The sequence below is a fragment of the Andrena cerasifolii genome, chromosome 9, assembly GCF_050908995.1.
Source record: "Andrena cerasifolii isolate SP2316 chromosome 9, iyAndCera1_principal, whole genome shotgun sequence".
Taxonomy (NCBI): Eukaryota; Metazoa; Arthropoda; class Insecta; order Hymenoptera; family Andrenidae; genus Andrena; species Andrena cerasifolii.
Window position 1 is genome coordinate 15,450,752 of NC_135126.1, and position 18,100 is coordinate 15,468,851.

The following is an 18,100-nucleotide window of genomic DNA, read 5'->3' on the forward strand; positions in this document are numbered from 1 at the left end:
TGTGCGACGGCGGCTTAGCAGCTGTCGGATCATCATCTGTCCGTACATCGTCTAGTACTTTAATTATCGTCGATGTCTATCTGACCGTAATCGATGTTCAGTGGTTGCAGGGCTATCAGCGAATCGTTGAGATTGAATGCATCCTGCAAAAGAAGGAAAGAATGATAATCCTGGAATAAGTCCCACAAATAAAGGGACACTTTGCGTGCATATGTACATAAAAGACTCACGTAATCTACCGTGACTGGCGTTGGATAAACACACGGTATGCATTCCATTCGCGTGACTCCATTATTGTCAGCGGTGCATTCGCAATTTTGACAAGGATTGGGCAGCGCGGTCAGAGCCACCCTCTTCGAGAACACGCTGACGAATTTCTTGATGGCAGCCAGCTTATCAAATCGCAGCTTATCGCCGCTGAAAATGGTCCCATTCATCTCCAGGGACAAGGGAGTGCAGTATCCAAGAGCGCTCTTCGACAGCTTCACCTGTCTCCTCAAATCTGCGTCCCCAGTCAGCGTCCTGGAATCCTTCTTCGTGTACGACTTGCTCGCGTCCAGGCCGTAGAAGACCTTATTCAGCCTCTCCTTCTCGAATTCGAAATCGCCGTCCATCAGAATGTGGAGCTTGATGTCGCGTTCTAGTAGAACCTCGTGCAACACAGAGTAATCCAGCGTTTGGTTCTCCGGCTCGCAGTGCGAGCAGGGCATTAGGATGAATGTCTTGGATACGCCAGCCCTGAAGACGAGCTTCGTGGCGAAGACGATCGCGTCGAAGATGTCGCGACTGCCGTCGCCGACAGGCACATGATCGAAGTAATCAATGAATCGTGCCACGTTCTTCGTGAAGACTTGGCCATCGAAGACCACGCTCCTAGGGCGATCGAACACACCGTCCGCCCCGAAGACGACCAGGGACCAGCGGTTATCGGCCAACCCTTGATCCCTTAACTCCTTGCTCAACTGAGTGACCAACTGCTCCACGCTGCGATTCTGCTTGACGTCACGATTGCACTCCTTTCCTTCTACGATGAAGACGACGTCGCTGGACATCGGCACGTGTCCACCCTCTAATCTCTTGAACTGCCCCTCCTCCATCTGGTTGCCGTTCATCATGGTGCAGCTGGTGCACACGTCCGGTATCCTCAGATACGTATCGCGGAACGCGCAGATCTGCATGTAGGACAACGCCACCGTACAAGCTTCCAATTTGCTCGTGCTGCGAGCGCACATCTTGGAGTACTCCTCCGGATCAGCCACGTCGAAGCAGGACACGAACTCGGAGCTCCTGTTCACGAATAGGTCGTGGCAAAATTCCGAGACGACTTCTTCGTCCTCGCGTTTAATCGTAGATGTTAGATTAGAAGCGTGAGAGCAATCGTCCCTCGCGTCGATCGACCAACTTCCAGCGAACTTTGCGACGTCCCGCACCACGGTACCGTCCGAGGAGGTCACGTCGTCCATCGCCTCGTTGTTCATCGTGCCGAGAATCCCAGCGGTTTTACCGTAGTACCACCCCGATAACTCCAGAGTGCACAGGTCGAATTTCAGATTGCACTCCAATTGTAGCTGGTTCTGCTTGCGCTCCACGGTGATGATGTTCTCCGCCTGGTAGACGTACGTTGTTCCGTTGTCCAGCTCGATGGGAAGCTGTAGATTGCTCGTTGTCCACGGCGAGTGTTCGGAAGCGATTTTAATGGTCTGGAAAGAAATGTTTCGTGTTGGAATTATTCAGAGTGCTTGATGTTAGGTGGGAGAAAATTTACTGGGTGATTTTATGTGAGAAAATAAGACGGAAGTGAAGAGTGAAGGAATTGCGGTGGAAGCTTCTTTTCTTAGTTATTTTAATGTTCAGGATTTCGGGTGAGGAACGCCTGGAGTATTGCAACTAGGCGACCAGTGGCGCGTGTAGGTCAGTAGAACCTTGACGGTAACTGTTCCGTCGCTTAACGATTCCTCAGTCGAATTCTAGAGCATCAATAACTAATTGTAATTAAGAAAAGAAGCCTCCACCGTAATTTCTTTACTCCTCATTTTCGTCTTATTTTCTCACGTAGAATCACTCAGTAAATTCTCTCCCACCGGAATGCCGAGCAGATTGGACATTACTCGACCGCAAAAGTCGCATAATTCAATATTTGGTACTAACATCATTGAAAAGATCCAGCTCGATGGCGTTCTTGCCGATCAGGATAATAATCTTGTGCGTGATTCGATCGGATTGTAAATCGTATTTAACCAAAATAGTAAATGTATCTCGCACGAAATCACGCGCCAACAAGTATGTGCAAGGGCCTACAAAGTCCAGGTGTTTTCCATCAAAGGTAGTGAAGTGCTGCGATCCAACGATCATTGCTTGCGCTGAAATGATCATCAGAGATTAGAATTAAGATGAAGTTCATGCTTGTCAAGCTACTATAGGGACTAGTATTACGTACCTTTGAACGGTGGCAGCCAATTCTGTGGCTCCATGTAGGGCTTGTACCTGTACAAGCTCCAGAAGGTCAGGTTCGAAGAGACGAAGTACAGCCTCACATCCGAGATAGCCCTGAATTCAGGAATCTCATGGAACTCTGGAGTCTGATTGAAAGCGTGCCAAGACATAGGAAGCTTCTGCTCCAAGCACATCAGCCCCTGGTTAGGATCGAATATGAACTTCGTCTTAGCCTCTCTGTACTGGCTCTCGGCATTCAGGGCCGTCTGACTGATGTCCATCAGCTTCGAGTGGATCAGTCGAATGGCAGACTCTATCTTAGCCCGTATTTCTAGATACTCGTAGAAGTAGTACGCCCTGTCGTACACCTGCTGCATCTTCTCCAAAGCGTAGTGTATGGAAGGCAGCTTCTGCAGCTCCTTCAGTTCAGTCACGATCTCATCAACCACGTCCTTCAGCTCCTTACCGAACGGCACGAAGGTGAAGTACCTCTCCTTCAGGAACCGTATCACCACCCCCGAGTACTTCTGAACGTTCGTCACTATATCATGGGCCTTGATGTCCCTGTAGACCCTGTCGATGTCTTGGGTGAAGTTCGTGAACCGGTCGAAGTAAGGCGAGGCGATAAGATCGTTCCTCCGGTCGTACAGGAAGTCCACCACCTCCTTGCTTGCCTTCCACACCACGGTCTCCAGATAGTGTATCAAACGAATGAAGAGCGGCTCCACCGCCAACAGGAATCGGTTCCACTGCTGCGAGATGGTCTGAGATATATTGCCCCAGAGGTTCTCCATGTACTTGATGAAAGAGACATGAAGGTCTTTCACGAACTGGTCGTACTTCTCGATCAGCTTCTCGATAATGTTCGCCACCTGCGTGACAGAGTCACCTCTCAAGATCGCCGCGATGATCTCGGAGACCTTGTTAAGGGCGTTCTTAATAGTCTCGATGATCCAGAGGAGGGAGTTTCTAATCGCCTCCCCGGACTCGCCCATTATCTCCCATATCTCGTTCAAGATATTCGGCAGGGACTGAATGTGGCTTCGCAGAGAGAGCTCGTCGATCACGTAAATCCCAAAGCCAACCACATCCTTGATATAAAAATCGTTTGCGTTATAAGAGTTGTTGAGGTAGATCTTCAGCTCCTCCAAGTCCGTCTGCAGCTCCTTCAGGCTGTTCCAGTCGTCGATGAATTCTCGAAGGTCCTCTTGAGCATCGTCCCACACATCGGATATCACGCTCACGGTTTCGCTCTTCACGTACTGCTTCCAGTAATCAGCGTCGTTGTTTATCCCGGTGTACGTGTCCACCACGGCCTTCTTGATCCCGCTAATCACGTCGCTCTTCAGGTCGGGCCTCCAGCGAAGGGTGGACGTCACCAGCCTAGAGTGATTCAGCTTCAAGTAGAAAGACACGTCAGACACGGTGTAGTCTTCCTCGTAGGTCCTCCAAATGTCGAACATCGCGTTCCTAGCGTCGGGGATCCTCCCGTACATCCGCAGACTCTCCACGGCGTCCGGGGTGTAATTCAGCATCATCCACGTCAGCTTCTCCTCCGGGTCGAACAGGAAAGCCCCGGTAGCGTTCAGGTCCGGCGTGTTCACCACGCTGCCATTCACAACGTGTCGCTTATCCAACGAGTAGTATCGTACGTTCAGGTACTTCACCGCTTCGTTATAATCCCGCTGCAAGATAATCTGCTTGTGTTTCAGATCCAAGTGGCCATTTAATTGCCCAGATTCCGTGACCAGGTAGCTGCGCTTGTAGCTAGCGTTGTTTACCGTGTCGAACAGCGTGTTCTCGTGCTTGTGCACGAACCCTCGGATATCGAGGTCCAAATTCGTGCTGGGATGCTTCCCCGTCACCTCGTAGACGTACCTCCTGGAAGTTGGTGGACTACTTTCGTCCCTCAGCAACGCAGAGAACACGAACAGTTTGTTCAGATCGGTGGAGTAGTCCGCGGTGATTGCTACGTTCACCAGATCCCTCGAATCCTTCTTCAGCAACTCGCCTTTTAAGAACACCTCCTTCTGGAAGCTTGGGTGTCTTAAGGAGAAGGTCGCTCGTTGTTGGACGTCTGCAGAGGAGACGTTCGCCCAGTTGAACATCGCGCCGACGGTTCTAGGGCTCGTCTCTTGGTCCCAGTCGAGCTTCACTTCGGACCTGATCTCCTCCCTGCCGACCCAGTAAGAGCCGTCCAGGGTGAAGTTCCTTCGAGGGTAGGACACGGTCAGCACTACGAACTGGTTGCCCACGTCTTCCGTCGTTTTGTTCAGGATGTTCACGTGGTAGGAGATCCAGACGTCCTGGGTCAGGCTCAGGCTGGTGTTCTGATCGAATTCACCTGATAGTACCTGGTAGTCAGTCTTGAATTGCAACGTTCTGTTGGAGTGTATCGCCTTTAGATGAATATCCTGTCCCGTGTGGCTGGTTTTGATTCGAGATTCACCTGCTACGTTGAACGCGGTACGGTTGTCCAGTTGGTACAGGTTCACGTGTTTGAACTCCACTGTCGGGTAATTGGTCCCCTCGTTTCCCGCGCTGTACTCGTACTGATTTATGTACAGGACTCCTATCGGTTTGTACACGTTCTCGATGGTGATCTGCACGCGATCCTTCTCGAACCCTGCCCTGGACTCGCTCTTGGAATTGTATTTGCCGTGGAGAACTTTCTGCTTGTTGTACGTCAGTTGCGAGTAACCGGTGGTCACCTGGGGCCGTCTCTCGTAACCGTACGTCAAGTGGCCAACGTGGCGAGTGCTAAGGGGCACTTCCACGTGCAGAACACCCTCCAGATCGGAGTCCAGCTTCTCGCTGCGGTAGGAGTAATCCGAGTCCAGTATGGCTGTGTTCTGCGGCCAGATCACCTTCACGTATCTCTTGTTCTGCTGCCTGAAATAGAACGATTTACAGTGGTACTTTGACAAATGTGACAATTTGGTAAATTTCAGGGTCCACTTACAGGGTGGTAAATACCACGAACTGGCAACCAAGTTGGGAAATGTTCGCCATTGGTAGGACAGCGTTGATGGTCCCGTTAACGTTCACCAGGCTGTCGAAGGAAACGTTCGCTGAACCAATGTGTGTGCTAGCTGGGTAATACACGTCCGCGTTGATTAGCCGCGTCTCCCCGACTGGAGTGGCGTCGTAATTGAATAAGACCACCAGCGTCTCCTGCTGCTGGAACCTCGGCGTGTACAGGGAGTACTTGAACTCGATCTCTTTATTATCGAAGGTCACGTTAAAGAGATTGTTGACGGACTGAATGGGCAGCATCCCCCAGGATCCTCGAAGGTGTCCATTGATGTCTCGCTTGCCCATGTGGATCTGTAACAAGTTTTACGTAGGAAATAATTAAACTAGTCTTCATACAAGGCGTCCCAAAATTGAGGGACCCATGTACAGTTGGGACGAAAGAAAGTTTACAACTTTTAAAATCGCATAACTTTTTTAGAATTGGTCCAACTGACGAGTTTTTTCTTAGAAGCTGCAAGCATTAGTTTGCTAAGTGACGTGTTTCGTCGTTTTGAAAAAATGCAATTGCTCGGAATAGAAAAAAAACAGTAAAGGTCGTTTTTTAAACTTTTTCCCGAAATTCTCGAAAGCAGCGATTTGCGACATTATTCTGCGATCTTTAAGCGTTTCTAACTCAGAGCAACGTTAATCGATTTTGATGAAATTTTAAGCATGTATACAACTTACTGCAATCTATAAACGGTTTTTTTTTCAATTTTTATTACAGGCTCGCAACAAAAAGTTTAAAAAACGACCTTTACTATTTGTTTTGCTATTCCGACCAATTGCATTTTTTTTTTTAAAAACTACGAAACACGTCTCTTAGCAAACTAATCCTTCCAGCTTCTCAAAAAAAAAAATCATATCATTTAGATCAATTCCAAAAAAGTTATGCGACTTTAAAAGTTGTAAACTTTATTTCCTTTGCCACTGTATATGGCCCAGAAGGCAAGGTGATACGCGTAAGAGAGTTTTCTCGATGGTGATTGGAGACAAAAGTGAGGTTTGTTACAAAAAAGGAAGAACTCGCTACGCGAATCACCCTGTACAAATACAGTGGAGTACAAACCGATCCATCGGAGGCATAATTAGTCTTGGCGCGTACGGCGTTGTAGCCGATCACGTAGGACGTGTCCTTAATCCCACCATTCGCGTGGTAGCTAATCAGGAATCGATGGTCATCTCTGTTGGGTGGTGGTAGCGTGATGATGAACACTCCATCGATGTTCTCGTGGTTGCGGAACCCGACGGTAGCGTTCGCCCCGAATTTCCACTTCTGGTGATCGACGTCCACATCGAAACCAGCATCAATATTCCTGAAAACTCGACCAGGGTTCCTGAAGTACAATTGAGTGTCCACATCTTTGGCACCGCCGTTCTCCTTTTGATATCCAATCAGCACCCTCCCGAACATTTCCACCAAGTACTTCAGCTTCCACTGCAGGGTCACGTACTCCGTATCTTCGTTCAGTCTATCGTGCACGCGAATTTCACCGCTGTTATTCGTCAGCAACATGTTTCCACTCAAGCTGAGACGTCGAATCTCCTTCAGAGGTGTCTCTGCATGAACGTACAAGGTGGTGTTGCCGTTCACTTGAACGTTCATGAACGTGCTGAGCTGGTACAGCTCCTTCTCGCCTGATTGCTTCGGAACTTCCCCCCGCGCTCTGACGTCCCAGTTCAAAGAGTTAATAAAGTTGGCGTCCACCGTGCCGTTCATATCTCCACCCTCCAGGGCAACATTTACAGCGTACTTCTCTCTCTTCAGCGTGAGAACGATTTCCTGAGAACCATCGCCCGTTTTCGGTCGCATAGTCATCTCCATGGTGTGCAGAGAATCGTTTTGCGTGACGAACGTGGCGGATACCTTTCGCACCTGCGTGGTCAGCAGGTTCGAAAGCTCGCCGTCTAAATTGTACAGGGTGTCGTTAACTTTCCTCAAGTCACCGTGAAACTCGAAATGTGGCTTCTTCGAGAGTGGCGTGCAAAGCACACCCTCAATGACCCCGCCACTATAATTCCCAGAAAGCTTGTACGCCTGGTGGACGAGGTGCCTCGCGTGGATCGTCAAGCTAGCGGTGTCGTTCGTCTTAACCGCGTTCCAGTAAGACACATTGGCCTCGACGCTCTTCAGCGCCTCCATCCAAGTAGTCAAGACCATAGAACCTCTGACGCGATCTTCCTCCGCGTACCAGTCGGATTGCAAGGACAAGGACTTGGAGATCGGTGCGGCGATCTCCGCGCTGAACTTCACGTACTTCTCCCTCTCCGTGAAGTCCCGCTTGGCGGTGACCGTCGATCTAGAAAGCTTGAACAGCGGCGTGTCCACTTGGACCACGAGTAGCGTGTCCAGGAACGCCTCCTCCGTCTCCAGGGACCCCTGCACTTCGATCGCGCTGTTCGGCGCGCGAATCCCCACCGTCGCTTTGTAGAAATTCTCCTCGACGTCCAGCGTGGTGTCCGTTTGGAGGAACTTGAGGAAGTCCAGGGGAGTCTTCACGTTCAGCTTCAAGTAGTGCGTCTGAGAGTCCTCGTTCTCACCCTCGCTGTACACGTAGTTGACATCCAATCCCGTCTCCAACCAGGTCACGTTCTGCTTAACGTTCACGGCTACTTGCATCGTGTAGCTGGACTGTTCCATGTCCACCAGGAACACGTTCAGGCAGACGATTTCATTTGCGAACTTGAATGGCGTGATGATGCTCAGCTCGTTCCTCATGTTGAACAGGTCTACCAAGGTGAACGTGTCGTCGACGATGATCTTCCCTTGCAGGTATTGCAGGGTGCCCAGGACCTTGTACAACGACCCCTCGTTGTCTATGTCCAGCTCCACGGTGATCGGCTCCACGATCGCTGGATTTATCTCCATCTCCCCATGCCAGTACAGGTTCTCCTCCTCTTCCTCCTCATCTTCCATCAGCTGCTCCTCAGAATCATTCTTCTCCTCGACGCTCGAGTTCTTCGCTTCGACGATCGGACTTTTGATCAGTATGTTGACGGGAGGTGGTCTCGGGCCAGCTTTAGCCTTCGCTCCGAGCTTCACCTCGGCCAGCCTGACGGAGAATTCCGTGTCCACTTCGAGCCGGTTGTCCTCCGTGTATACGAGGATCAGCTTGGTTACGACTCCGCTCTCCTCCAAGCCGCGGATCGGCGTGAACAGCAGGTAGGTGTAGTGGAAGTCGGTGATGTTGCGATAGTGCCAGACGCCCTGGAAGCCAGCGAGCATGCTGTTGTAGGCGACCCTGAAGTCAGCCTCCCGGTTGTTCAGCTTCGCCACGAGCAGGCTCTTCTGGAGGATCTCCAGGGGCGTAGCTAGGGAGAGCTTCACGTTGAAGTCGTAGTTGGCCATGAAGAACTGGCAGAGCGCCTCGAAGCCGATCGGCCCGCCCGGAGTGACCACTTCAGCGACTACGTGTCTGTTGCTCTCCGACAAGCCGAACCTTCCGCGGACGTAGGACATCTTCTCCAAGGGTGTGGTGAGGTTGAACTGGACCATGGACTCCCTGATACGGCGAAGGTCGCCGACCAGTTTCGCCGTGTAGGTCCTCTTGTCCAGGTCCAGGTTCGACGCTCCCAAGAACTTCCAGTCTGGCAGGATCTGCAGCTGGCACCTCATGTCTGACTTCCTGTAACTGGTCACTGGAGACTCGAGGTGCAGGTTCCCTGCTAGATTGAACACGTTGTCGGACTCTTTGTCCAGGTGCCAGACGCTCCAGGCCTCGATCACCTTGTCTGGATCGTACTTGACCAGCAGACGAGTATCGGCGATCTGCGAACCGACGATCTTGTGGGTGACGTTGACGGTGATCCAGGAAATTGAGTGAACGGAGCTGGTCACGCTGCTGTTCACTCTCCATTCTCTGGTCTTGTTGCGCTCCTCCGCGCTGCCTTCGAACTCCGCCATTAAGCGTTGCGAATCTCTCCAGTGAGTGCCCATGCTCAATTTGATCCTCTTTGGTTCTTGCAGGTACCTGTACCACGATTTTAAAACAATGCTTTTAGCAATCTCTGGAAAAGAAATGAATCGGAGGCTACTTGTAGAAAATTCTGTAAGTGCCGAAAATTAAATTCTGTAGGTCCTACCTGGCAACTAGAACATCTTCCGATATAATTTTTTTTTTAATTTTGGCACTTACAGTGTTTTCTACGAGGACGCTTCAGTTGCAGTTGAAAATTAATCAAAATACTGTAAAGGGTGGTCTGCAACAGGTGGTAGAAAATGGAAGGGGTGATTCTGCGTGATAGAATGAGACAAAAATGAAGAGTTGCCGTATTCAAAGAACGAAGCCTCCACCTCAATTTCTTCACTTTCGATTTTCGCCGTATTTCGTCACATAGAATCATGGCTCAAAAGACCCCGACCCTAGAAGCTTCCCAGCGCGAAAGGATAATTACTTGGCACGTAAGGCAGTTCTCCTCCAGTTCTCGAAAGGGGTGACCAGCTGACTGTCCAGCTTCATAGACTTCGTCGACGTCGTGACGTCGTATCCCGTAGCGATGAAGAGCCCGATGGTCTGCGCTGGATTCCAGTCGATCGCGGCATCCACGATGTAATTATACAGTCCACGGGCAGCCACGTTGCAGGACCCAATGACGAAGCGGCCGGGGAAGGTGAAGGTGACGATCGCGCTGAGGTTCCTCTCTGGCAGTTGCTCCTCCGAGATCGCTGGGACCTCCACCTTGTCCAGCGTGAAGAACACAGCGACCTTGAGCGTTGGGTCCCGATTCGCGTCCCACTTCACTTCCGCCCCGAAGCTTTTTTTGTTCTCCTCGTTGACCCCAGTCAACGCCAGGTGAACGTCCCTCCACTTGTCCAGGTGCACCTCCATTCGGATCTCGCGGTCCATGTCGACGCTCGTCGTCACCGAGTACACGTTCTCCCTGTACCGTCCTTCCACGTGCGACAGCAGGTCCGTCGCCGAAATCACCGTGTGATTCAGGATGAACGCGTACTTGTCCCGATCCACCTGCTCCACGTACACGCTCGCCCTGACGTCGTTGTAGTTCCGATAGAGTTTGCAATTCAGCAGAACATCGCTAGCGAAGCTGGGAGACTTGAGGATCAGCTTCAGGCTGTGGCTGATCACGGTCGACACGGACCTGTCCGAGTAGGTGCCCCGAGCAGTCAGGTTGTGCCCGCTGAACCACGTCCCGTTGAAGTCTAGCTCGTACGTGCGCCTCGACCTCTCGGTTATTCGCACGCCTGCTAGCATGGAGTTGAAGTTGGGGATGGTCAGGTTCGCGTGGCCCTCCATGGAGTACATCAGCCCACGCGGCATTATCAGGTGCACCGCTAGGCTGATCTCTTTCCCTGAACGAAGAAGAGTCGAAAGTTAAGTAACCATTATTTTAGATTAAAGTGTTTTTTCGAGGGTTGGCGTGGTTATTTTTAGTTGATAATTCTTAGCACTTATTTATTTTAATATGATTACATTGCTATATTCTATTAATTATGTAACACTGATTTTTCATAAATGGAGAAAAGAAAAGTGGTGATGCAAGCACAACCATCACACTAGATAAGTTAATTAAATATCTTTAAGTCTTAAATATCTCTAAGTATGTGATATATTGAATATCTCTAAGTATATTTAATATATTACATATATTTAAGTTTATTTAATATATTATTTATCTTTAATATTGAATATCTAAATATTAAATAGCTTTAATACTCGTACATTAAATATCTTTAAGTATATTTAAGTATATTTAATATATGTATTAAGATAATGAAATATTATTAAGTTAGACTTATATTCTGTAATACCTATTTTTAATGTGTTTTCTTCACCTTATTAAATTTATAATAATTAATCGATGCAGGATCCTCATACCTGGAGCGTATCCTATCAGCAGCCTGGTCTTCGACTCCGGCCCCATCGCGTAGTGGTTGATTCCCAGCTTGATGTCCAAGTTCTGAATAGGCTTCGTGATTGCTACCAAGGCGCTCACCTTCGTGTCATGATTCTGAAAGTACATCTTCGAGTACGAGAGTATCAGCTGCGCCGTAAGCTTGTGTCGGTCGTCCTTGAGATGCGGACTGGAGTTAACCTCCGCGTGCAACTCCAGGTGGCCTAATGCCTGCTGGTACCACGCTGTTATCACCGTGTTCAGCTGCGGATACGCGGTGGAACGCAACTTCAGATCAGCGGCTTTGTGAGTTAGAGTGTTGGAGGAGCGATCGGATAGCGAGATGTCTAGCTGAAGGGTCTCCTTCTTGGGCATCTTTTGCAGCTGGTAGTCCAGTTGGAAGTCGGCTGCCAGGCTCACGTTCCTTCTAACGATGTAACCTACCAGTTTGCTCCAAACCTTCTTCGTTCGGAACGTCAGGTCTACGTCGCACTGGGACACGTTGTTCTTCCAGGCGTTCCTTATCGTTCCTTCAACATTCAAGCCTCTGGTTAATTCATGGTAAGGAAGTTAAGGTCTCTTTGGAATCCTGAATACCTGATAGAGCAGCGATTCGCTCGTTATTCACGATCAGATGCATCTGGGGGCTGAACGTGTATCCGTACTGAAATTTCTTGGTAGCGTAGCCTATGCTGGCGTCCAAGTGCTTGGTGCCATTTATGTCGAAACCTACGTCTATGAACGTCTCGTTCTCCGTGCTCTTGTAGGTCCCTTCCGCTACTATCGAGTTCCCCGCGGACCTCAACAAAACGGAAACGTTGTTCGTCTTCGCGTCGAAGGAAACGGTCGCGCTGAGCTCCCTGTTCACCTGGGACCCGGGCGTGTCGAACGCAGCCCTGAAGAGACTTTGCTTCTGCAACGAAACCGGAGAGGTGATTAAACGAAAGTAATTCTCTACAACACACACGGAGAAAATAAACGGTACCTCCGTTTTCTCCCATTTGTATTCCAGCAAGTAGTTCTTAGCCGTCGGGTCAGCCTTGATCAGCGAGATCTTGAAGAGCGTGGGTCCACTGAGGACAAAGTAAGGCGCGCTGGGATTTTTCGTTACATTCGACAGTTGATAATCCACGCATAGTTTCAGCCCCACGAGCCTGTCTAGAGCGGTCCAACTGCAGCTCGTGTTGCTAATGACTCCGCCTGGGACGATCGCTTGCTTCCAATTCTTATTGTTGACATTCTGACCGGCGACTAGAACCCCCAGAGGCTTCTCCTCCACTTCTGATCCCTTGCCAGTCGTCAGTAGAATATCCGTGCCTATCGAGAACACCTCCATCTTCTTGTTCGGCAGACCCAGGCTCAGCCTGACCGACTGCAGCCCTTTCACGTCCAAGTGAATCTGGACCGCCCCGGAGGAGTACACGTTGGATCGTAATTTAATCCCAGCGCTCTTGTAGAAGGCGTCCACGGTCATGCTGCCGACCACGTCCACGCTCATGCTGTTTAAATTATTAAAAAGTAATCATGATTCATCTTCAGCTTTCGACCAGCTAAAATATTTCAATTGCCTTTCTCGATCTTAAAAAGATTGTGCACGGGAGAAGATATATGAAAACGCAACAGTTATGTTTAGTGTCGATGTTAAAAGGGACATCTCGCGTATTGTATTTAAGGTATTCAGCGTGAAACGGGAATGGCCACGTTACTTACCTGGGCGCGATGTTGCTGACGAGTTCAATCTCCTGGTTGGAGATCCTCTTGGTGTCGAGTAGCCCTGACATCTTGAAATTGCACGCCGCGGAGCCAGCGAAATCCAAACGCACAGGCAAACCAGACGTCATGGGCACCACGTAAGTGGAATCCAAGAACATCATCGCGTTCTCATAGTGGATTTCCTTGCCAGAAGTGATTTGCTTCAACTTTTCCCACGGGTTAAGGCGCACTAGGGCGTCTCTGATTTCTGGATCGCCGTCCAGCACCACGTACTTCAGGTCGTTCCCAAATACCTGAGCAAAACCGTAACAAAAGAATGCTTTAATCTGTACGATCAGGCATAGTGCAACGATGATTCTACCTTGTAGCCGAAGCTGATCCGAGGATTGTTGAAGTTATTGTCGATGACATTTGGTAGCCTCTTCACGCGTTTCCAGTAGTCCTCCTCTTCCGGGGCTGATCTGTAACTCCTGAGGAAGCTTTTAAAGAATCCCGAGACTTTCTCGTTATTGTACGGCCCGTCAGGGCCGAATAGCTTCTCCGCGTAATATTCGAGGCCCTCGAGCCTCGTGGTCAGCTCGAAGACGTTCACGGACTCGCCGAAGAGGTCGAATGTAACGTTAAACGTCGCTGAACGGGGGATGTAAGATTTGGGGGAGAAGATCAGATTCCCTTGGTAGTTGGCGCCGAAGTTGTACTCCTCCGAGAAGAAGGAGCCGTCGTAGTTCCTCGAGAACTTCCTCCTATCGCTATTGAACTTGTCGTCGAGGTCCCTGTCCGTCAAAAGGCTCTGGATTTCGATCCTCGTCGGCGAGGCCGAATTGTACAGGTTCGTCAAGTGGCTCCAAACGAAAGTCCCCACTGTGAAGAATGTTTTCTATTTTGTATCGGTTGAGTACGATTGAACGGTGTCCAAGAATTGGTTCTAGACTAAGTCTGTAACCAATATTCGAATAATTTAAGTATTCGAATACTAGAGAATTCGAATTTGAGATTCGAATATCAGAGAATTCGAATTTGAGATTCGAATACCAGAGAATTCGAATTTCAGATTTGAATATTCGAATAATTAGGAGAATGCGAATATTCGAATTATTCGAAGAACTAGAAGTATTCGAATTATTCGATGAATTAAGAGTAGGTATTCGAAGAATTAGGAGTATTTGAATTATTCGAATAATTAGGAGTATTCGAGTTATTCGAATAATTAGGAGTATTCAAATATTCGAGTTATTCGAATAATTAGGAGTATTCAAATATTCGAGTTATTCGAATAATTAGGAGTATTCAAATATTTGAATTATTCGAAGAATCACGAATTGCAGTACCTTGGTTGACTTCTTCCACCTTGAGGGTGTGCTTGATGGTTTTAACGACGTTGTAATCGGGGCAGCGCATCACTTGCAAGTAAGACGCGATACGCGTCTCTGCGTCCAATGTAAAGTTCCTATAATAGTTGAGGAAGAACTGATCCCGAGTCTTCTCGCAGGACGGCATCCTGCGATGAGCATCGATGCTCGCAACGCGGACTTCCATCGGCAGGAAGCCGCTCTCGTCGTCGATGCACTCCTTCAATCGTTTCAGCAAGCTTCTCGTTTCCAAGCCCATGTTCCCTATCGCCTTCAGAGCTTCGATCGTCTGTAAAACGTAATCGAGAACAATTTTAAGCTGAAATTTCCATCGCTCGCATCTTCTAGCCGAGGAACGCTATTACGCACGTCTTTGATCTCCGAGGGAGAATACGTTCGAGGTGCGCAGCCCTTCTGGATCTTCTGCTCGAGATAGGACAGGAAGCGCGTCACCTGGTCCAGATTACTGCACCGCAGCTCGTGGGTCGAGCAGAATGCGTGGATCATCGCTGAGTAGCTCAGAATGAACTGAGCACTTGAGATCTGACTCTGGAACTCCAGCAGGGGCGAGACAGCCCTGATGGTGTCCAGGTTCGGTCGCGGGATCAACGCGAACGCTGTCACCCAGTTGTTAACCGTCCCCTGGTCGACGTACCTCTTTATTATCAGGTCCTTCATCACGTTCACGGCCGCGTTGCTGCCCATGAAGGGTAGAGCATCAACGATGTGTTTCCTACAAAAGGATGAGCAGCCATGAAGCTTGCATTGCCATCGAACCATTCAAACATCTACTCACTTCCCAGTTTTGCAGATACCGTTGGCCCTGACGAACAGCTGCGACAGCGAGGCGTAATCGAGAAGCCGCGCCGAATGCACGAACGTGGTGAAGGTCTCGGAGAATCGCTGTTGCAGTTCCTCCGTGCTGACCCCCAATCGGCACATGGTCTTCAGGAGGTCTCTGGAGGTCCTCAGCTCCCCGTTCACGGTCCTAGCCGTTTTCGCGTAATCGTACAGCAGAGTGGTCCTCTTCCCCACCCCTCGCTCATGCTTATCCTTGCCGTCCTCCTCCTCCTCCTCCTCCTCCTCGTCGTCGTCCTCGTCGTTTCCCTCGTAATTGTCTTTCATCTCCGCGATCAGTCGAAGGGTGGCCGTGGACTCCGTCTTCGCGCCCGTGTGGCCGCTGGAGAGCGGCTGCAATCGGTGCAGATCCCTACAGACCACCTCCTGGTACACGTTGTGGTCGATGGTGAGCTCGCAGTCGCTTCGCGAGTCGAGGAGAGGGTGCCGGGACGGGTGGGACCCCGATCGAGGGCTCCTGTACACGTTCGACTGGATGATGGAGAAGTGCCTCGATCCGTACGCGCAGTCCGAGAGGTTCTTCGTCTTCTTTACCAGCAGGCTGGTGTGCCTCGCCTCGTGGAGGCGGTAGGTGGTCGGGCAGACGCCGTTCACGTCCAGCTCGTCCACGCGGCGGTCCACGTCGAACCTGTGCATGGTGTTCTGCAGCATCGAGAGGACGCCCCTCTTCAGGTTCAACGCCCAAGTCGGCTCGCGCTTGTCCGGGCACAGCTCGTCTATCCGGCCGTCGTCGAAGGCGAACCTCAAGGTAAACCGCTCCATGTTGGCATTGAACTCTGCCCCAGCTCGATCAGGGAACTCGGGGTTGTACTTGCGGGGGTCGTGGTACAGGGTGGCGTTGTGAAACTTCAAGCTACCCTCGCAGGGACTGGAGAATCGAATTACCACGTTGCCGGCCACGTGCAAGGTCGACTCGTTTCGAGAATGGTTGGACTGCTCGCCCCCTAGGTTCGCGCTTACGTCCACGAGGTATCTGTACCAGTACGACACACCCTCTTCGTACTTGAACTTCCGGTTCGCTGGCACTGGAGGAACATAGTATGAAGAATATTTTCTTAATTATCTCTACGCTTCGTCCCGTGTAACGTGAGAGAATAGTTTCGCTGTAATTTACCTTTGCATTTCGTCCTGCTGCACAGCGTGGGGTCATTGATGATTTCTGAAACAAGATTGTTAGAGACGTAGAAAAATCGCACGGTCCGTAGACTCCTACTGCACGCAACCCGCGTGCAGCAGAGCCACCGAAGTAGGCGAGTAACAGGAGCATTGCGGTAACCAGAGTTAGTCTCGACTAATATAAATTAAAGGGGCTATTTTAATTAAAGCCTCGAATGTTCCTTTAGAAGAAGGAGGATCTGGGGTTGAACTAGTAATGTTTAGAAGAAGATGAAGCAAATGCAAAGCTACTAATAAGATCGAGATCCTATACTGCGCGTGTAAAGTGAATCGAAGAAAACTGGACAAAAATAGCCATTCCCAGAAATCGCGTTGTGAATGGATGTTACGCTCTGACGATAACGAGGTCGATACGCGAACTGTGCACCCGATGCAGCTTCTCGGAACGAAGAGTCAAATAACACGCGCAACCGATAACAAGGCGACGAAGAGACTTCCACCACCAAGGCTAGATAAGTTACATTACAGCAATCGCGATCATAAGTTTTTCCAAGCAGCACGGAAATTGCTGGAAAGACAGGTTTACCTGCTTGCACCGCGCCGATCGCGACGCAGATCGCCACGAGGAAGATCGCCGCGCGGTTCCACGATCTACGATCCACAGCCATGTTGCTTCTTGCGGTGGTGACCAAGGGCGAGGTCCTTACTCTTCCTCCGAAGCGTTCTTCATCCCCTTTTCCACGTGGGCATCGCTCTAGTCCATTCGTCGCGTTGCACCAAATTCCACCACAGGCTGACTCGACTTCACAAACTCATGCGCGTTCAAGATCGGCGCTAAAATTTCGAAGAAATGGCCACACGTATTTACTTACTGCTATGCAGCTGTTGGCTCAGGGGCCGTCTCTATTGTATTATATAAAAAATCTTTGTGCTTCAGACTTTAACGCTTCGTCGACCACAGATATTGGAGCAGACATATATCTTTCAAATTTCCCCGAGATCTTTCAATTTGGAATTCGAATAATATTGAGTTTTCAGGATTTAGTTCTCACTTCTCAATCGCGACCTTGCGTCTAATTAAGATTGATCGATGAAGCGCTAAAGTAGTTAGTTAGGAGACAGAAGCTGCACAGAAGGCTTGCCATTACCTTGAAACGGGGGTAAACGCGAGGACCGATGAATCTCACCACGCGCAAGTGAAAGAGGGAAGGAAGAGGAACCGTAGATCGTAAGACTCACTCACTGACTCACTCGTGCCGTCTCGATTGTATTCCGCACGGTTCAGGACGCACAGTTGCACGCGGTAGATCGTCGCGGAGATCGCTGGCTGAGCGGAGTGCTCGAACTGAGAACGATTGGGGTGCAAAACGGGCAAGCACGGTTGATGGGAAGCTGTCCGCGGTGTATCGGTTAAGTAAGTGCTTCCTGCCTTGACCGAGCTCGCCGACCGAATGGACAACGACACCGAATCAACTGGAGTACCCCTCTCTCAGGAGGGGGGGGAGTGAATCGGTGCCAAAGGTCCTCTTGCTTTTCGTATTTGTACGGGGTTAGGGGTCACAACGCGATAAGATAAACGCGTGGACGACCCTTCCAGGCCGTCTAACATTCTTGCGTTACGCTCGAAGAATACCGATTTTATTATTACAATAGAACCTCCGCCAGGCAAACAATTCCCGTGGACAGCGCGCAGCCTTCTGCAACATACCTACTGTCGCTGGAAACACTCTTCCGTTACTATCAGATCACCGTAAGATTTAATC

At 49.9% G+C, this 18,100-nt stretch overlaps 1 protein-coding gene across 1 annotated transcript; it reads right to left on the reverse strand.

The window, feature by feature from the left end:
* Positions 1 to 58: 58 nt before the first annotated feature.
* Apoltp (Apolipoprotein lipid transfer particle) lies at positions 59 to 17,933 on the reverse strand. Its single transcript, XM_076819432.1, has 18 exons — positions 17,486 to 17,933; positions 16,924 to 17,171; positions 16,336 to 16,380; positions 15,160 to 16,246; positions 14,733 to 15,096; positions 14,343 to 14,652; positions 13,376 to 13,875; positions 13,012 to 13,307; positions 12,287 to 12,800; positions 11,899 to 12,214; positions 11,286 to 11,831; positions 9,844 to 10,759; positions 6,518 to 9,419; positions 5,396 to 5,760; positions 2,438 to 5,325; positions 2,149 to 2,360; positions 231 to 1,700; positions 59 to 143 (listed from the first exon to the last, which is right to left on the reverse strand). The coding sequence occupies exons 2-18, from the start codon at positions 17,003 to 17,005 to the stop codon at positions 60 to 62; spliced, it is 12,897 nt and encodes a 4,298-aa protein (XP_076675547.1). The 5' UTR covers positions 17,006 to 17,171; positions 17,486 to 17,933; the 3' UTR covers position 59.
* Positions 17,934 to 18,100: the final 167 nt, after the last annotated feature.